Below are 20,852 nucleotides of genomic sequence, written 5' to 3'. Positions count from 1 at the left end.
TACAAACTTTCTCGTCAATTTACACTTCTATATCCGGTTTGAGAAAAAAGGATGACCACCCTCCCCCCTTAAGCCCGATGAGCAACAGAGACAAAATTTATCACGGAACCTGAAGACCAACCGAAATGGCGGCATCAGAGAGCACAGACGGACCAGTCTTGCACGTGATAGTGGTCGGATTTCATCATAAGAAAGGGTGTCAGGTATAGATAGCCCTCCTCAGTCAATGTCACGAATTGCACATATTTAGTGTCTTATTGATTATTAATTCTTCTGATCATAATTGTTGCAAGCAAAGAAGCAATTTTTCACAGACTTGGCGTTTTTAATTAATGCAAATATACTGATAATGGAAAATAAATACAGTCCTATTTACAGCAACCCAACTCTCTCTCTTCATGTGTGTGTGTGTGCTTGTGTGTTACTGACCAAATTTTGTCTTGGAAACTCGTGTAGAGTTCAGGTCTTTCTTTTTGTTTGATTTAAATGTGTATTTACAGATTCTGAATCTTATTTTTTTAAAAAACTTATTTCAGGTTGAGTATTCCTACCCTCCATTGATAAAGGGAGAGCCAGTAGACAGCCATGAGGTGCCTGATGAGTGGAAACATCTACCCTCTCTAGCTCTGCCTGATGGGGCCCACAACTATGAGAAAGGTAACTCCACTGTGGCAAAGCTGCCCTCCTTATATTTCATCTATAAGCATTATAATATGTATGTCCTTAAAAAGCATTCTCCCTTTTATACACACTTATGCAAGATGTATTTTATATTATATGGGGATTTTTGCTCAAAATTTAATTGTTATTTTAAAACTTTTTTCTCATACTTGTTCATAAATAATTATTTCAACTCATCCCTGCACTTAAATTTGATGTTTTGCACCATAAGGTTCTTTTATTTGATGGGTTTTGTCATTTTAAAAGCACAGATAAGGAAATATGTATAAGTAGCTTTACAGCCTGTTTACGCATTTCAAATGTATGTGTAAGGCATACTTTAACAAAAATAATTACATCCCAGGGGCGGATTTAGGCCGTCTTCTGGGTCTTCCGGAAGACGGTCAGATTTTTAAGTTTACATTGACGGGTATCTAATATTTTCTGTCGGAAGACGGTCAAAATTGAGGACAAATTAACAAAGATAATTTGGAAGACTGTCAGAAAATATCTCTGGATCCGCCCCTGCATCCCATGTGATAAAGAGTCAATTTTTTTTGCTACTTGTACTGTGATTTCTTTGATATCTAATGGCACTTAATTTAACATTATACACGTTCATATTTGTAGACTGTCTAAATCAACATCTGTGTATACATCCAATGTCTGTATAATAATATAATATGTCTGTTTGCTATATTTTCAGACACCATATTTTTCCATCTGAAGGCACAGGGAGGAAGAAATGACACAGTGTATGGAGTGTCATGTTACAGACAGATTGATGCCACAGTGAGTTCTCACTACATTTTCTGAACAAAATAAAAATAAAAAACTAAACATTAAAAAAATTGATTAGATGGAATGCTGTGACATATGCTTGATATTGTTGTACATAATTGAATTGGTTGCATGTGCTACAGAAGGTTTGCAACACACTGTTATAAGAATAACTGCAAGATGTTCACCATGTGTCTCATGTCATATAATCACATTAGCTGCTGAGGTAGCATGCAGTCAGTTAACCTATGCAAATTGGCTGGAAACATAAAAAATCAACTCTGGTTCACACTGAAATATTTTCAAAGACATTTCCACATGGGAACATACGTCATGATAAGTTACTGGTAAATATTAAGAAATAGAAGAAAAGTAAAAGTATTAAATAAGTTATTTTCTTCAGGGAGTAGATTTCCTTTAAAGTCATAATAACTCTTCATTTTGGCCAAAAATTGGATTTTCCTGGAGTAAACGACAATTTTCCCATACTTACCAATGGTCAGCGACCCCATTCCTGCATTCAAAGTTAATCCAGGGTTTTTTTCCTAAACGTGCGTTTTTTTTTTGTTTGATGACGGATCTCTCTCTGACATCGCATAGTCACTGTTGACCTACTTAAAACCGCGGGAAAAGCAGACAACAACAACACTATATAAGATTCATGAGATATATTCGTCTTTTTGTTAAAAATACATTAATATCCACAATGTGTGTCATTCTGGGCTTTTCGTTATCCGACGCACTGTACAAAAACTCGCAACTTAGTCTGCGTCTGCATTAAAATACGTTTGGTGCCATATGTTATTTTGGTCTTGAATGAACGCGAGAATCCGCGTGACACCATTATGTCATTAGCAACGAATGCCTTGATGACCGGGAAGAAAAGCATCGAAAGCCCTATTGACAAGCACAGATTTTAGTTTTACTACAATAACGGCCGTTTTAGAGTTAAAATACAATAGAATATATTTCCATGTGTTGTTTACGATGTATTTCATGCGGAATTTTGAATCTCAAACGAAGAGTTATTATTGCTTTAAGTTGGGACAAATGCCTTCAACATCTTACTGGGATGTGAATTTTTCAGTTTTTTTTTAACTGGATTTTTAAAACTTAGTTTCATTAATTTCCCGGATTAATTGCACATCATTGTCAGTTTTCAGGACCCTCCCTCCCTTCTTACAGGAATGTGATTTTTTTAGTTTTTTTCCCCATTTTCAGGTTTTTTTAACTGCCTTTGTAAATAAGTTTTAAACCTTTTCTGGGATAATTGCACAACATGGTCAGTTTTCAGCCCCCCACCCTTCCCCCTCATCAGCCCCAAGTCAATCACATCCCTGATGTTGTATAATATTTTGAGTGTTCCTTTTCATATTTTGAACCATTTTCTTATCCTATGTTGCAGCACTTAGTAAACCGCACTGCAGATGTCACCAGGAGCACAGTGCAGAAGTCAGTTTGTGTGCTGTCAACTTTGGTGAGTGTGGGCGGATTCATTTACCTGTCCAGCCTTAACTTGATTTTTTTTTCCCCGTTTTTCATCATAAAAGTTATTAACTGTTTCAAACCTGTATTGTTAAATTGTTTGACAGACCAAGATTTTTTCAAGATCTGTTTTGGTTAACAAATGTATTGAGATTGAAGCCATAGCCGATCTTATAACTACTGGGATAGCGCTAGCAATTTTTTTCGTTTAGCCAAATCACTATTTTTTTTTGTCAATTTGTTATCAAAATGGTTATATTTTGACTAAAGCAAGTCAAATCGTGCCTTTTTTCTTTAGCCAATTTAAGTCAGTACTACTTTAAACATGGTAAAAGACTTAGAGCGCATTCTCAACGAATTAAGCCAGGCTTTACAAAGCCGGTGACCTAAAAATGGCGGACGTACATGAAAGAAAAACCGCCTAATCTTTTAATAGTCTCTCCGCCTCCCCACACGTCGTCCCTGCGGGGTACAGTAATTAAATCGCGTCTCCGTTCGCCATGCGGAAGCTACCTGAGAAATATTAAGTACGCATGCTCATCAGTTAAACTCGTGGTAAAGAAAGCATGGCGGCTGAAGGCGATCGAAGGAAAAAAAGCTCTTCTGTTCTATTATCTTTGAAAACAGAGACGAAAAAGGAATAATTTGGCCCGTAGAGCAGCAATGAATCGACTATCTACGGAGATAATATCACCAGAGATATTCACGGAAATATTAATGTTCGGAGCCGAGAATTAATTACTGTACCCCGCAGGGACGACGTGTGGGGAGGCGTGTGAGAGGCGGAGAGACTATTAAAAGATTAGGCGGTTTTTCTTTCATGTACGTCCGCCATTTTTAGGTCACCGGCTTTGTAAAGCTTGGCTTAATTCGTTGAGAATGCGCTCTTAATGTGGTTTGTGCCTTTGAGCCATGCCATTTCAACCCTTCCTCAAAGGACCTTCAAGTTGATTATTTGTCTTGATTGACTTTTGGATATGGACAGTGGAAGGTCAGAGTTAACAACATTTTTGTCATCATTATTTAAGAAAAAATATTATTTATTGTCACTTATATATTGACAGCCCCTGTACAGCATTCTCCAGAGCAAGCTGGAGCTGATCACCCATGCCTACTTTGATCAGGGAGACTTCACCATTGTTTCACTGCTAGAGGACACCTACAAACATCTTAATGCTTGCTTGGAGCCTTGCACCATAGATGGATCTAGAGTGTTTGTAGGTAAGGAAATGGTAGTGGGTCAATCACTTTCTCTCTGATCTCCCCTATTTTTCTCCTTTTCTTCCTTGTCTTGCTTTTTTTTCTCTCTCATCCCCTATTCATTTCCCAGTGCCTCCACCCCATCTCTCTCTTTCTCTGTCGCTCTCCCCAATCCTCTCTCTTCCTCTCCTCTCCCTCTCTTTCTCCCTCTCCCTCTCCCCTCTCTTTCTCTCTCTCATACCCCCCCCCCACACACACACACACACACTTTAACGTCACACTCTCTCTCAGATTTAGGAGTATTTTTGTTTCTCTGTCCTTTTAAAGCTTCTATCTGTATTTGATTTCAAATGGATGGATATTATTCTTCAGGTCTGTCTGCGCGTGACGTGGTCCTGATGTACAGATATAAGATCCTGGTGTTGTTCAAGCTTGTCCTGCTGGAGAGGAAAGTCCTGTTCTACATGTCACCTGTCAAGATGCTCTGCAGTGTCATCTTGTCCCTGCTGTCACTATTTCCTGGTGGGTTAATTAGCCTGTGGTGTCACCTTTTTTCATAGCAGTTAGATTTACTCGTCAATTTTAACTGTTTGTACAGTGCAGAGAGATCCCAGGTCACAAACAGGTTAAATTCTGAGAGGTTGGCTTTAAGTCGCTCTGTCTGTACTGCAGCTTGCAGTATGTACAGTAGTATATTATTGATATATGCTATAGTTTTAAGTTTGAAAGGTTGCCACATGAAATACAGAGCTGTACCAGTGCTTGAAATATGTGTAAAAAAAAATCAAGTATTCATTTACCTGGTTTTGAGTGACTGGTTTTGAGTGAAAGGGTAGTGAAAAGTTTTATTGTTCATATCTTTGAAAGTTTTGTAACTTGGGTCACTCTGTTCTTTTTTTTTTAAAGATATTGGACAATTAATAACGAGTGCTTTGGATAAAACTTAAACCAATTTTTTGAGTGCTCTCTTCTTTACAGAAATATTTGAGGTTGTCAACAAGCTTTAAGCATTTTTCTTCACTATTTAGGGCTGGTTGAGTGTGGTCTGAAGGAAGCGGCTACTTATACAAAGCACAGGCAAGTCTCTCCAACACTCCACTCTACAAGTGCTGAGGCAGACGACAGTGGGGAGGAATTCCTGGAAATAAAATACCGAGATTCTAAAAATTCTCCAGAAATCAATCTGAAATCCAAAAGTAGTGAAAGTGATGCTGTTGCTCCTGTGTTAGAAGGCCAAAGGTCTCCGGGTGAAGGTCAGTCTGATGTGGGTCAAAGGTCACCAGGTGAAGGTCGTGATGAAAGGTCACCAGGTGAAGGTCAGTCTGCCTCAAAGAGTGATATAGATTGGAAAGAAGATCATTATGGCCAAATCTCAGTGGACTGTACGCAGATACATTCCAAATCCATGGAATCAGTTTCAAAAGATAATAGGAGTCAAGGGGTTAAAAATGGTGGTCAAACGTCTGTCATGGAGGACCGAGTCCGAGCAGCAAGTGATCCTTTGCACATTGTAGATGACTATTATGCCACCAGTGGTAATCAGTCTGGTTGGGACACTGCTGCTGACCAGAAGGTGGACACTGACCACCAACACAGACACCACACTTGGGCACATGATAAAGCACCTGATTTGAACCCACTTTACATAGAATCCATCACCCACAAGGAAAATTTACAAACCCACGACAAGCTGTACACAGACTCCAGCATTCTCGAAGAGTCACCCACAAAGGACCCGAGTCCTGATCCTTTAGGAAATATAGAGGCCATTACTAGAGTGAGCCCAGTACAGAACCAATCATACAGGATGGATGATAGCATAGAAGGCAACATGGATCTGCAGGGTTTGGAGGATCTGGATTCCCCAGAAAGTTTGCGACAGATAGATTCAGAAGACAACTGTTTTTCGTGGAATGAGGATAGATCCATGTTACAAATTAAAGACGAGGCCGAGGAAAAAGGTGGAGACCATCAGGCGACACCCGAGAATTCTGGGACATTTCTGGGTACAAAGGTGGAGGAGCCACAGGAGATCAACATCGAGCGTGGAACGTCAGAGGATGGAGTTTTCATGACAGCGATGGCTACTGCCGCAGCAGCCTCGCAGAAAATGAGAAACAAGAGAAATGTGATATTTCGCAAACCTTCGGATGAAGTAGCTGAAATCAACCACACTAAACAAGATGGGGAAGAAAAGGATGCCTCGGCAGGCACTGATGCGAAATCAAAGCCAGAACTTATTCACAGTGATAGTGTTAGCTCTGATAAATCTACAAGCAGTAACATTAGTGCTAAGTTGAGGGAGAGTTTTAGTCTAGCCTTCAGCTCAAGTGTTGACTGGGTAAAGAGGCGTGAGGAACCAGAAAGCCCAAACAGCCCCACAAGGCTAAAGGTTAAAGTACGCCCCATGTCCCCCATAAACTTTGTGGTGGATGAATGCGGATTTCCTCTGTCTATATTCACAAAGGTAAATTTCTGCCTTTTTCACATCGATCAATACATATATCTGTATCAGAATACTTGGGGAAATTGACAACTTAGTCGTGTGGCTGTCATGTAAGAAAATCACCCAAATGGAGCCTCTGTACTTAACATAGCCAGTTAATCAGATTTAGTTTGATTGGTACTTTGATTGGGGCTTATTAACAGCTGTGATAGATTTTGTAAAAGGGAGTATATAACTTCTTAGATCCTGTCTTAAATATTTTTACACCAAAATGAGCTCAATGTGAAAAAGGCCTATGACTCGACTTTTAATTCCACTAGTACTGCTTGTGTTTGTCTGGTATGCCTTGGTAAGACTTAGATTTAATTTAAAAAAACAACTTTCATTAAATATTGGAAATCAATGCTGAAGGCAAATATTATGCAAGATTTATTTTGATTGGCTTTTTAAATATTTCCAGGGCTCTCTCTGCCATCCATATCTCTCGTTACAATTTTTGGATTTACTAGAGGAGGTGAATGTAAGAAGCTTTGTGATTGGTGCTACAAATGTTTTATTCAGGCAGAAAAAGCATCTCACTGATGTCATTGTTGAGGTATGTAGAAAATAATGTAAAAGATATCTATCTCATGTATTTCTGAAATGCCTTTCAAATCTTAAGTTTTTAATGAAAACTATATATAACTTGTTATAAATCATGACTTTTTCATAATTGATTTAAACCTGTCTGTAATAATTTACACCAACTTAAGTCATGAAGACTAGTTGGAGAAAAATTTGCAGAAAACTTGATTTTTGTTGATAACCATAATAAATAAATAGATAGATAGATAGATAGATAGATAGATAGATAAATAGATAGATACCCATAGCTACTACAGTAAAAAAAAAAAGAGAGAATGAGAGAGAATGATTTTTTTGTAATCCTCCCCAGACCGAGGAAAGCAAGATCACAATCCATGACAGTGAACTGAAGAGACAGCTGGCCCTGTCCACTGCAGACCTGAGGTTTGCTGATTATCTCCTGAAAACTGTGGAAGGAGACAGCACGGATGCTTATCTAGATGGAACCAGTAAGTCAGGATTTAAGGAATTAGAGCTAGGTAAGAGGGGGAGGGGGTGGGTGGGAGTGGGGTGTGGATGCATGCTGGTAGAGGGGTGAGGGAAGGGAGTAGAGACGGGAGCTGAGGCAAGTATTGGTGATACTGAGAGCAGGGAGTTTTGTTTAAAATTTGTTTTAAATTTTCTTAGAAACTTCAAATCTTTTATCTTGAGGTTACCAAATGTCTAAAACTCACTACTGTGTCAGATGTTGGACTATCTTTTATCCACATCTGGTGATCATGTGTATACAGATAAGTAAACATAAGAATTTGGAAAATAAAATAAATATGTAAAAATATGAGTATCAGAAGTTGATTTCCTTTTAGAGATAAAACTTAAATTCAGAACTGGAAATTGAAATATTTATGAATGGGGCTTAAAGAAGAATTAAAATTAGATACTGGGCTTGGGTCATGACAAAGCTCTTCTCAGCTGTGTCATAATCTCCTATTTTATTAGATGTACCTACTGTAAATCACTGAATAAATGATTCACACAATGATATACATATGTAATATGGACAGTGATAACTCTGTGACATGAAGTAATAGTAATACTGTATTGTGTGTCTCCAGGCTGGGAAGGTGGTGATGAGTGGGTCAGGGTACAGTTCAAGGTGTACCTCATGTCACTGCTGGCCACAGTACAGAAAGGAGGTAGGTTATAGACTATAGCTAGTGTGTGTGTGTGTGTGTGTGTGTGTGTGTGTGTGTGTGTGTGTGTGTGTGAGAGAGAGGTACAGAGAGAGAGAGAGAGTGTGTCTGTGTGTGTGTGTGTGTGTGTGTGTGTGTGTGTGTGTGTGTGTGTGAGAGAGAGAGAGAGAGAGAGAGCATGTGTGTGTGTGTATGTGAACATGTGTTTGAGAGAGTGAAAGAAAGCGAATGTGTGTGTGTATGTTTGTGAAAGTGAAAAATAGAGAATGAGAAAGGTGTGTGTGTTTGTGTGTGTAAGATAAAGAAAGAGAGAGTGTATATGTGTGTGAAGTTGTGTGGAGCCTGAGTGTGTGAGAAAGAGAGAAATGTTTATGTCTCAGTGTGCATAAGAGCGATATAAAATAAAGTGTGGAGGAGAAACTGAAAGAGAGTGTCTGTCAGTGTGCATGTGTTTTTGTGTGTGTGATTGTTTGTGTGAGAGAGAAGGAGAGAAACAGAGTTTACAAATTATAACCTGTTTCATATCCCATTCCATTATTTATCATAGTGTTATAACATATCATATTGCAGAACAAAAACAGCTGGAAGATTTCAACCTCCACTTTGTGAATGCCTTCAAGACAACCCACAACTACAAAGTGTGGACAACAGGACAGCATCCAGAGATTGATGCTCTAGATGCAGGGTAAGGCACAGGTTTGGGGGACGTGGGTGGGGTGAGGTGGGGGGGGGGGGGGAGATGCTCTAGATGCAGGGTAAGCCACAGTCACAGGTTTGAGGACGTGGAGTGGGGGGTGTGGGAGGGTAATTAGGTGTCACACAAGAGATGGGGTACACAGAAGAAACAAAGACTCTTGGTAAGTGTTTTGAATTTTGAAACCCAAAATTTCAATTGACTTTTACTTCTAGGGATAAGTATACAGTAGCCTAATAAAATAGAGGCACTAATTGTCTCAAACTTTTTTAGTCATATAATGGATGCAATATATTTTAAAATATTAATACTTGGACTTTTACTGTTTCATCACGGGTCTGTGTAGACTGAAACTTCGGTTTATAAGTAAAGACATTATTTTGTGAAATAGACTCGGTATATTTTTATCTCTTAGTTCTCTGTGTTAATCAAACACGTTTTTATTACCACATAAGTGATCAATTAAGGGGAATCTTGTAAAAGTCAAATCTGATTTGTCAGCTTTCTTTACAGATATAAATTGACAACCAGTTCTTGTTTTTTTGCAGACACCCATTCCAGGGAAGTTTTAACATAGCTGACATGAGGCTTAAAGTTGCCACGTAAGTATGAGTGCTGTGTTGGTGTCAAAACCTTTGCTCAGTATTTTTTTTTTTAATTTGTACATGAATATTGAAAACATGAAGCATGGAAGATAGGTGAAATGCTTCATATCACTTTGTCTGATGATTTATATTGTTTTGCTTCATAATCTACAGTAGTGTGTTGTTTTGTATACAGTATTTCATGTGTATTAGTATTATACTTGTTGTTGATGACATGATCTTTTCTGTTATGGGCAATAGGTAAAGCAAGTTATCTTATTGAATGGAAAAAATTACATTTCTTGCATTGTTGTATTATATTGTTTTGTATTGTAATTGTATTTGATTTGTACATTCATTGTATTGTATTGTATTGTATTGTATTGTTTTGTATTGTATTGTATTGTATTGTATTGTATTGTATTGTATTGTATTGTTGAAGACCATGTTTTCTGGTATACTTAAATGGCAATACAGCAAGATATCACATAGTGTTATATAGAAGTGTTATATATTTTAATAATTGGCATTGTATTGTATTTTAATAATGACAAGTTCATGTTTTCTGTTAAACAGAAGCCTTCAAAGTAGTGAGCGGGGCAAGAAGGTGAATGCTGCTGTCAGCAACACAGGGAAGGCCGTGGGTAAGTAGGCTTGAGCATCAACATTAAAAGGAAAGTTTCTTTATTTGAAATGAAATATGATTTGACCAGCATTGTACTTAGATACTAGTTCCAACCAGCCAGAAGTATCAGGGTTGTAAAGAAATAAAATTTATTTATATATTTGTGTGATACTTATTGTGCATCAAAAGAAACCAGAAAATTTTTTTGAAACTTTTTGGTGCAAAAACAATTTTTTTTCACCAAAAAGGTGTCAAATTGTCTTTCATTTATCTATTTATTGTTTTCTCACTGTTCTTCCACATTTGTTTTTTAATGGCCTTCATTCTAAATCCAAGTGGGCTATGGAATGCTGTCACATTGTTAATAATTAATTAAACATTTCATATGATTTTCTCTTCAGGTGGAGCTTTCTCTTCAGCCAAAACTGCTGTGTCATCTTGGTTCAGTGGCCTCACTTCAAGTAACAAACAGCAGTGACAATAGGTGGAGCCACATGCTGCCCCGTGTGGTCTTTGTCTGCTGAAATATGGTGATAGATTTAAAAGGTACATGTACAAGAGAAAATTATCTCTGCCAAATACAAAAATATAACTGAAAGAAAGATGGAGACTGGCTTTTGGATAAGCCTTCCCTCATTACATGTTTGATGGTCTGAAGCCACTCATTCCACAAAAAGAACCCTGATGATATTGACCCAAATAGATAGATGGAGCCAGTATACAAGATATTCTCAAACCATACAGTGAGATGGCTTCCTTCCAAAACCATTGAAGAATATACCAGTACTGCGAGAACAGGTTTTTAAGCAGTGCAACTTAAATGTGGAAGGTATTATGTCAGAGTTGAAGAATGAAAAAAAAAGTTGTTTTGAAAATTTTAAATTATCAGACAATACCTCTGAGAATGCACATTTTAAAGGGGGTTGAATATGTCAGTTTAAGAAGTTGTATGACACAGAGAAGGAAATACAGGGAGATTGTATGTATATGTAGAGCACAATGACGTAACACTATGTATCCAAGCTGTGATGAAAACACCTATAACATGCCAAGAACAAGCCTAGGATGGTATCGGGAATGTGCAAAATGTAGACTAGGAACTCGTGATGTATCCCATCTTAGCTAGATGTATTCCCTATCAACTACTGTGTGATAGTAAAACCTGAAGAATAAAATATATGTACCCAAATATATATACTCCCATTAGATGTGTCCCCTGTTAACAAGTGCTTGATATTTAGGCCCTTGACACATGCGCAGTACACGTCTCTGTTTTGCATCATTTTGAATGATTGACAACTTAGTAAAGCTAGCTATTAACTTTCTGTGAAACAAGATCCAGTGTGACAAAGTCGTTATACGTTTGTTATTTAGCATTCTGCCAGTTATTTATGCAAAGGGTATTTTTCTCTACAGCTATTATGAATTGAGGAATTATTATAAATTTGTTGTGAAAAATGTGTTTGTTGTGGAAGTGAGGAATGATTAGTGGCCATTTTAGAAATCCTTTTTGTATAAGATGTTACTGTTCATTGTATTACTTGGTGTTTGTTTGAGCTTCTTGGTGATGTTGTTTGTTACTTTTACGAGAAGTAAATGGAAGTAGTTTAATTATCCATTCGTAAGTAGTATTAAGTGTGTGTGATTTTGTGTCAAGATACATTTTTAAGCCTCAGAGAATTGTTAGGTTATATGGAATTTGTGAAATATCTGTCATGTTATAATTGTATAATGTGTTAATGATTACAGCAATTTGAATTCATAATTCATAGAAGTGTGTAAATAAGATAACCAAAATTGGTTGTGAAGATTTTTTTTTCAATAATTGCACCATTAAAATTTCTGTATGACCAGCTTTGTGTTATAACAAATTATTCACAAATGAATGTATCAGTAATGGAAATATTTAGCTTGCTATACACACATATTCCTTTTTCCTCTGTAAAATTATCACTCCATTATTAGATCGTATCTTCATCATAATGAGTGAAAAATTATTCCTTACAGATTACTCGTCTCTTTATTGCAGAGAATTAATGTCTCATCATTCTTATCAACTTCACTTTTGTTACTTAGAGATGGAATTCAGCTTAGCGAAAAATTCTAGTATTTGCTTGGTCATGTTAGAGAACAAGGGACCTGGTTGAAGCACTGTCTGGCTCACATTGGGTAGTTTTGGTTCAGTAAGGTCACTTTCAGAACAGTGGACTAACTAGTCCGAGGGTCAAATATGGCCGACCCACTTGAACACTTCCCATGGGATATCTATTTAGTGTCTATTAGCGGGTTAGACGGCAAACAATTTAGTGGGTCGCCATTTTTGAACAGTGGCCTAGTTAGTTCACTATTCTGAATACGGCTTAAGAAGAATATGATGATCAGTGAAAGCACTGTTCTTGATGGGGGACTCCTTAACAAAAGCTGGTGTACCACCGTTTGTATGTGCAGTATGTGTAATACTAAACCACTTTTTGTTCCTGAAAATTGGCCTCTCTTGTTGGAAATGGCAGAAACATGCTGATAATGGAGAGGCGCGTTTCCAGTGTCTGGTAACAACCCATGGTGCCTAACGCACATTGCATTAACAACTGATAAATATATTTAGATCAGTATAAATTTTTACTACGAAAAAGAAACTACATTTTTCGATTATGAGCGCGAGTATCTTGCTGGACATGGCGCCAAAAATTGACGACTGCATGTCTGGGGAGGGGAATCTTCAAAGTTCGTAAAATTAGTTACAAGTTTTTTTTAAGTCGAAGATTAAAAAAAAAGAAATATCATGATTACCTAATGGCATGATATAACTGTATGAGTATTTTATAAGGTTGAAGTTCGATGTTAAATTATTTGTCTCTGTACTCTGGTTACAATAGGTTTGATACTATGTGGATAATGTTTACCTCACCTGAGATTTGGAAGTTACAGAGCTATACGTGTTAAAACTATTAAAATGCTGTTACCACTTGAATTTTGTTTTTTTTTTTTTTTTTTTTTTTTTGTGACAGTTCTTAAAAGATGAAAAATAAAGGACAATTTGGTGGGTATTTATCTCTCTTAATGACATGTAAACTTCCTTCTCCATGGTAGTCTGCATAACAATTACTGATTCTGGGAACCAAACACAATAACAACCACGACACCCGTCTTTTACAAACGAGCACAATGAGGAAAAAAAATCACATCGTTTTAAACTGGGATGTCTTTTAGGTTTTTGGTTCTTTGGAGAGAACTGCAAGCTTCACCCCGACCTCCTCCCCGTGGCGCTCGGGTCCAATGGTGGTATACCCGCCGTCCACCTTAATGTCCGCCCCCGTGATGAACCCTGCGTCTCTACTGCAGAGAAACGCCACCACGGCGGCCACCTCCGCGCTCTCGCCGCACCGCTTTAACATGTGGAACTTTCCCCAGGTTGTGCGGTGGAAATCCTTGTCATTGTTGACCATCTTACCGATCTGAATGTTCAAACAGAAAGGGGGAGATTATACAATGGCAGGGCATATCGGCCGAGTTTTAATATATCCAGTATATCAGTTTTGAGGAACTGTTAAAAGAGCGTTCTACACGTACGCTACATATTTTTACAGGACGCATGCATGCGTGTTTACCAATGCAATTATCAGTTTATTTTTAATTCATTATCGAGATCTTTGTCCATGTGTGTGTCCATGTATGTTTGTATGTGCGTGCGTGCGTGCTCGCGTATGTGTGTATGTGTGTGTTTGTGTAAGACTGCATTCCCACAGATTTAGATCGATCCATCTGGAGCGACCTAACTCCTTGGGGGTTCACGCTAAATTGCTGTCAGCCGAGCGTGCACGAAAGTTAATTACCCCCTTACAGCTTTTAGTAGGCGGGACAGACATTTAAGCTGGCTATGCTGACAGTAATCTAGTGAGACTCACCATGGGGACAGATGGATCTAAAATCTGTTGGAATTCAGAGTAAGACTTAGTTCCCATCCCTAGGTCGATCTAACAGGATCGGTCCATCTGCACGGGGTTTCTCGCTAAATTGCTTTCAGCTTAGGTGGCTTAGATGGTTGGGACACCTACTAAAGCTGCAAAGTGATATAGCTAATTCTTCCTATCAGCTTCAATAGACGTGGCAGACATCTAAGCCGTTTTAGTTAATTGCAATTAAGTGAGAATCCCCTTAGAGATAGTTTGATCCAAATTTAGTACGATAGGGACTGGGAATGATCTCTATGGGAGCATTCACTTGGAGAAGAGCCGAGGTCTAGTAAGGCCGTGACCAAAATATGGCGGACCTACATGAAAGGAAGACCGCTAATCCTGTAATGATCTCTCCGCCTCTCACACGCCTCCCCACGCGTTGTCCCCCGACCGGTTGAATTGAGCTGAGATTTAATTACTGTACCCCTGCAGGGACGACGCGTGGGGAGGATAAACAGGATAAGCGGTCTTCCTTTAATGTAGGTCTGACATATTTAGGTCGCGGCCTTGCTAGGCCTCGGCTCTTCTCGATGTGAATGCTCCATATGTCTCTCCACTGACCGTCTGTGTCCAGATGGCTGCAGGAGACACGGAGTTCACCCGAATCCCGTCCTTGGACAAGTCTAGCGCCATACAGCGGGTCATCTGAAGACCCGCTCCTTTAGACGCGTGGTACACCCAGGCATTTTTGTTGGCCAAGTGGGCGCCAGTACTGGCCATGTTAATGACGCATCTATCTCCCGCACTGGCTGGAAGAAAGTTTATAAAAGTTCGCAATTTGTAAAACTCTTCTGCATGTGAAAAAGGTGAGCCTTCATTACCCTCTACCAGGGCCGCAGTTATTATTGTGGACATTTTTGGCTGGTATCAGACCAAAATGACTGTCTATTTATCTAAAGACATATCTGTGAATATCTGTGAAAAATCAATCTGTCGCCCTGGTAGGGGGTAAGCCTTCATATTGCTGGTATAGTATGCGCAATCTTAAAAAAGTCATGCTGCTACAATGTATATCTAGATGTTTTATGCTATATTTTGTGGAACGTTACTCATCCCTTTGAATCATATGAGAATAATAGTATTATGTACCCTAAGTTAAGGAAGACACTGGAAACTCGACTCTCTATAAAGAGATAACAACTCTTCATCCCACAATAGGTGCATTGTAAACAACACTCAGAAATCTAATCAATTCAGTTTTACCATCAAAGAGGCATTTGTCACAATTATTCTGAAATCTCTGCTTGCCATCGGATCACGTGGACCTTCATGGATGGTTACTCTCTGTGATAATCTCTTAAAAGATTAACATGAAAACACACATAAAAAGCAATTCACTAAATTTGGATCTCGGAACGAAGTCATTAACCATCGGAAAAAAAGTACCGGAAAAATCGTCATTTAACCAAGGAGAGTCCGTTTTATGGCAATCATTTTTCCTCCTTAATGAAGAGTCGTTATCCCTTTAATTATCTCCGCCAATGTGAATATGTTTTCACCTCCGTTAGTTAGTTAGTTAGTTAGTTAGTTACTTTGTTTATTCGTCACTAGCCTAGCCACAAAGTATTGATGGATTTTGACACTTTCAGGATAGGTCAAAAATTGGCAAATATGAAAGTGGTAATATTTTGGTACTGATCCATTAATTATTGTACCACCAGCGTTAGCGCTGGCGGTACACATGGTTTCGGTCCTGTCCGGATCGTTCCGCCGGCTCCGCCGGACGGCTACCGTTACCGCTTCTCCTCCTAGACGGTAAGGGCCCCCGTACCCATCTTATGGATTTAGGTCACCTATAATCTCAACTCGTTCCACGTAAAATTTGGGCTTTGTCGGTATTGGGGTCTGGGTGTGGCACTCATTACAATGCACCCTTGTCTAAAAATGGCAAAATTAAATGCTAATTATCTACCCTACGGAAGGAGTTATGGGAAAAATTTCTATAGACGGCTTTCCAAAAGTCATATGTGTAGATTTCAAATATACCCTTGGATTTGACCTTTGACCTTTACTTCAAGGTCAAATGGGCCAAAATTTTCAAAAAAATGAAATTTTTTACGAAAAAAATTTTTTTTGCCCTGTTATTCAGACACTACATAGACTTAACCAATAATATTATTGGAAAGTGTTACCCTTCAGGTCTTTTTTCATCTCCATGAATTTGGGGTCAATCGGTGCATTTTCACGGGAGTAGCGGCCATAAGATACCGAAACTGAAAACTGTCTCTAATTCGGGAACCGTTAATGCTAGAGACCCATTCTTTTTTGCATTTTGTAGAGCATGGAAAGCCCAACACTGGGAGTGGTCTCGTTTTTTTTGTATTCCATACGGTTTTCGAGTTACGCTGTATCAAAAAGTACATATTGGTGGTGAAAGCAAAATGTGCAGTACGGTAATGGATAATAAATTTTGAACTCTGGAAAAATAAAACATAAGGCTTGGCAAAGCAGACAACTTGTGTTCAAAAATGACATTATTTCATCAAATTTGAACTTCTGAAACTTCAGAGCATCTCCTATTTCAAGAATTTTGACCAAAATGACATTTTCTTTATTTTAATTAATTTTTTCTGTACGAAATTTAAGGCACATTATGGTAACTCCAAAATTATAACATTTAGTCCCTTATATCTCCAAAACTGGCAGAGATAGGTCCATAGTTACTATTGAAGTTGAATAGGAAGTCATATACTGGCAATCTTACTGTGACCTTGAAATTGACCTTTGACCTACTTTTCACCATGAACTGAACTTTGCAAATTTTGCTTCCCTTTTATCTCCAAAACTGGCAGAGATAGGTCCATAGTTACTATTGAACTTGAATAGGAAGTCATATACTGGCAATCAAAATGTGATCTTAAAATTGACCTTTGACCTACTTTTCACCATGAACTGAACTTTTCAAATTTTGCTTTCCCTTTTATCTCCAAAACTGGCTGAGATAGGTCCATAGTTAGTATTGAACTTGAATAGAAAGTCATATACTGGCAATCTAAATGTGACCTTGAAATTGACCTTTGACCTACTTTTCACCATGAATTGAACTTTGCAAATTTTGCTTTCCTTTTATCTCCAAAACTGGCAGAGATAGGTCCGTAGTTACTATTGAACTTGAATAGGAAGTCATATACTGGCAATCAAAATGTGATCTTAAAATTGACCTTTGACCTACTTTTCACCATGAATTGAACTTTGCAAATTTTGCTTTCCTTTTATCTCCAAAACTGGCAGAGATAGGTCCGTAGTTACTATTGAACTTGAATAGGAAGTCATATACTGGCAATCTATATGTGACCTTAAAATTGACCTTTGACCTACTTTTCACCATGAACTGAACTTTGCAAATTTTTCTTCCCTTTTATCTCCAAAACTGGCAGAGATAGGTCCATAGTTACTATTGAACTTGAATAGGAAGTCATATACTGGCAATCTAAATGTGACCTTAAAATTGACCTTTGACCTACTTTACACCATGAACTGAATTTTGCAAATTTTGCTTTTCTTTTATCTCCATACTGGCTGAGATAGGTCCGTAGTTACTATTGAACTTGAATAGAAAGTCATATACTGGCAATCTAAATGTGACCTTAAAATTGACCTTTGACCTACTTTACACCATGAACTGAATTTTGCAAATTTTGCTTTTCTTTTATCTCCAAAACTGGCTGAGATAGGTCCGTAGTTACTATTGAACTTGAATAGAAAGTCATATACTGGCAATCTAAATGTGATCTTGAAATTGACCTTTGACCTACTTTTCACCATGAATTGAACTTTGCAAATTTTGCTTTCCTTTTATCTCCAAAACTGGCAGAGATAGGTCCGTAGTTACTATTGAACTTGAATAGGAAGTCATATACTGGCAATCTATATGTGACCTTAAAATTGACCTTTGACCTACTTTTCACCATGAATTGAACTTTGCAAATTTTGCTTTCCTTTTATCTCCAAAACTGGCAGAGATAGGTCCATAGTTACTATTGAACTTGAATAGGAAGTCATATACTGGCAATCTATATGTGACCTTAAAATTGACCTTTGACCTACTTTTCACCATGAACTGAACTTTGCAAATTTTTCTTCCCTTTTATCTCCAAAACTGGCAGAGATAGGTCCATAGTTACTATTGAACTTGAATAGGAAGTCATATACTGGCAATCTAAATGTGACCTTAAAATTGACCTTTGACCTACTTTACACCATGAACTGAATTTTGCAAATTTTGCTTTTCTTTTATCTCCAAAACTGGCATAGATAGGTCCATAGCTACTATTGAACTTGAATAGGAAGTCATATACTGGCAATCTAAATGTGACCTTAAAATTAACCTTTGACCTACTTTTCACCATGAACTGAACTTTGCAAATTTTGCTTTTCTTTTATCTCCAAAACTGGCAGAGATAGGTCCATAGTTACTCTTGAACTTGAATAGGAAGTCATATACTGGCAATTTACTGTGACCTTGAAATTGACCCTTGACCTATCTTACGAAGAACTTAAATTTGATTGTACCATATATATTTTTTGCAAAAGTTTAAAAATTCTTGTTGATTGCATTTTTACAGCTTGTCAAGCACAAAACTGGTGGCTGTGTCCCTTATTTTGTGTATGTGGGGGTCTATACGAATGCGCTTGCTCCAGCTGGTGGTACAATATTCGGAGGCGGTATCGCCTCTCTGATCCTCTAGTTTAAAAGTATTTTTTTTTTTTTTTTTTTTTTTTTTTTTGCGGAGGTCTGCCCTCTCGCAGAACTGTTTCAGTCTGCCATTGGAAACGACAGAGGCATGCATCAGATGCATATAGCTGAGAGTCAGATTTTCATTGTCCTCTGAATCTAACTCGGGATGGAATTAACTGGCATTATGTTACTGGAACATTAAAACTCAGGACTTACTTACAAATGAAAATCGTAAGCTTTTACATCTTGTTGCCATGTCAACATCAGGTAATTTTTACGTACCTTTCTTCATGTGAGGGTGACATGCCTGCACCATATTGGCGTAACCAGCCACGTTGACGGGAAGTGCTTTCTCCCAGTCGGCGTCTTTTGCCTCTAAACCTGGTTGTTTGAAAACCAGTTGGCTTTAGATATTTCAAATGCAATTAACAAATAGAAAATTTAACTGTTAAACATTTCAGGATCAGGAACAGTTCTTCTTAAATCAAAGCACGTTCTGGTTTGTTGATAAAAGCTTCAGTGGTCATATTTCATTCAATTTGCCATTTTAAATTTAATTTTTAAATGTGTTTCAGCAAATGCACGAAAAATAAATAAATAAATTAATTAATTAAGTACTAATTAATTAATTACTTATTAATTACTGATTAATTGATTAATCAATCAATAAATAGATAAATTAATGAATAAATTAATTAACAAATGTTTGGCCAAGTTTACCACATTTCAGATTCAGCTATAACAAATAGCGTTATCTCAGTATGAAGAACACATTGACAACACAGGCCAATTCCACAAGATACACTTCATCTACAAACCTATAAATACAAACTGCACAGCACAGTTGACCAAGTAATTGACACTGCCACCGTGCTGCTGTGCAATGGTCTCCACTGTCGTCATGCATCGTTCTTTATCAGTGACGTCGACGTCAAAGAACGTGACGTCATACCCCTCACTTCGTAATTCTTCCTCGTACTTAACACCTTCTTCTCTGTTGATATCGAAAAAGGCCACCGATGCCCCGTCGTTAGCGAACCGCCGGACGCACTCCCTGGCGATACCGGACGCTCCACCGGTGACGACCGCGACATGTCCCTTAAAACGCCCCTTGGTCACGTCTTCGTTTAGTTTAGGTTGTTGGAACGCCATTGTCCCAAAGGCTGGTGTCCCGTATGATAAATGGAGTGCCGCAGATCGAGAAGTTGTAAATCGAATACCAAAGTTATCATTTATAGGTCATGCATCAGTGCTATACGTTTGATACTCTGTCCTCGGTTCAAAAGTTCACCGGAGTCGCTTATCAAGAAACGCACATTTTGGTCGCCAGTCTCGCCGAACCATAAAAGTGACTGTAACATAAGTGTCTCTAATTTGACGGTAAGGCTTTAACGCGGAATGTCCAACAGTCATTAGACCTCGATGAAAAGCGTGAATAAATGTAATATAGTCTCTGCAGATGAACTACTTAGGGATCTACGTAAGAGCGTTCTAACATTTCTTAAGACTGGCACATCTGGCGTAGAGTAGTAGAAATGAAGTTCTTATGTGAGTGACATCGGTTGTAAGCACAACACTGAGCGCAGGAAAAATTCACCCTGTTTTAAGCGTATTAAAACGAAGATATAAGCTACTCATAAAATTGTTGTTGAACATATTCAAAATATTCCATCTCCTCCGGGTATGCGAATCGACGGTACACCAACGTTTGCCTGCGTGTACGACACAAGAATAACGAACGCATTGCGTTTGTCTGCGTATGCGCAAATTTTCCACATACGTTAGAGCTATACGCTAGGTGTGACAGTGTCCTCACCTTCAAGATATATGATTTCTGTTATAAAAAGGTGGAGCAAGTTTAGTTAAGTTGAAGATATTAGTTTACGGGCGTTTTCCGTACGAACCCCCCCTCCCCCCCCCCCCCCCCCCCCCCCCAATAGGCCTAAATGTAGCTAGCTTGTCTATGAGGTCTATATAGGGGCAAATC

The 20,852-nt window shown here is 38.2% G+C and overlaps 2 protein-coding genes across 3 annotated transcripts; one reads left to right on the top strand and one right to left on the bottom strand.

The window, feature by feature from the left end:
* The first annotated feature begins 9 nt into the window (after positions 1–9).
* On the top strand, positions 10–13,202 carry LOC106172811 (late secretory pathway protein AVL9 homolog). 2 transcript variants are annotated; one of them, XM_013553716.3, is made up of 14 exons: positions 10–203; positions 537–657; positions 1,367–1,452; positions 2,846–2,917; positions 3,990–4,146; positions 4,498–4,647; positions 5,154–6,592; positions 7,032–7,166; positions 7,506–7,674; positions 8,251–8,331; positions 8,899–9,013; positions 9,571–9,624; positions 10,183–10,250; positions 10,633–13,202. In XM_013553716.3, exons 1-14 carry the CDS (start codon positions 126–128, stop codon positions 10,707–10,709), a joined length of 2,802 nt encoding a protein of 933 aa, XP_013409170.2. In that variant the 5' UTR covers positions 10–125; the 3' UTR covers positions 10,710–13,202. The 2 variants fall into 2 exon arrangements, with proteins under 2 accessions (XP_013409170.2, XP_013409171.2); XM_013553717.3 differs by having other exon boundaries at positions 11–203; positions 7,506–7,644.
* Positions 13,203–20,716, bottom strand: LOC106172812 (uncharacterized). Its single transcript, XM_087013749.1, has 4 exons — positions 19,684–20,716; positions 19,148–19,246; positions 14,749–14,936; positions 13,203–13,686 (listed from the first exon to the last, which is right to left on the bottom strand). Exons 1-4 carry the CDS (start codon positions 20,015–20,017, stop codon positions 13,438–13,440), a joined length of 870 nt encoding a protein of 289 aa, XP_086869875.1. The 5' UTR covers positions 20,018–20,716; the 3' UTR covers positions 13,203–13,437.
* Between the last annotated feature and the right edge of the window lie 136 nt (positions 20,717–20,852).

This window comes from Lingula anatina, chromosome 5 (assembly GCF_051362555.1).
Source record: "Lingula anatina isolate TDL-2025a chromosome 5, LinAna3.0, whole genome shotgun sequence".
Lineage (NCBI taxonomy): Eukaryota > Metazoa > Brachiopoda > Lingulata > Lingulida > Lingulidae > Lingula > Lingula anatina.
The sequence above is the reverse complement of the archived record's forward strand: the minus strand, read 5'-3'. Positions and strand labels throughout refer to the sequence as shown.

What these genes read in the sequence shown, in the direction of transcription:
- LOC106172811 (XM_013553716.3), top strand. Translation starts at nt 126, where the DNA reads ATGGCGGCATCAGAGAGCACAGACGGACCAGTCTTGCACGTGATAGTG. An exon ending in GGCCCACAACTATGAGAAAG is followed by an intron (nt 658 to 1,366) that starts GTAACTCCACTG and finishes CTATATTTTCAG; the next exon opens with ACACCATATTTTTCCATCTG. An exon ending in ATTTAAGGAATTAGAGCTAG is followed by an intron (nt 7,675 to 8,250) that starts GTAAGAGGGGGA and finishes GTGTGTCTCCAG; the next exon opens with GCTGGGAAGGTGGTGATGAG.
- LOC106172812 (XM_087013749.1), bottom strand. Translation starts at nt 20,017, where the DNA reads ATGGCGTTCCAACAACCTAAACTAAACGAAGACGTGACCAAGGGGCGT. An exon ending in TCACCCTCACATGAAGAAAG is followed by an intron (nt 14,937 to 19,147) that starts GTACGTAAAAAT and finishes ACTTTCTTCCAG; the next exon opens with CCAGTGCGGGAGATAGATGC. An exon ending in CAGCCATCTGGACACAGACG is followed by an intron (nt 13,687 to 14,748) that starts GTCAGTGGAGAG and finishes TTGAACATTCAG; the next exon opens with ATCGGTAAGATGGTCAACAA.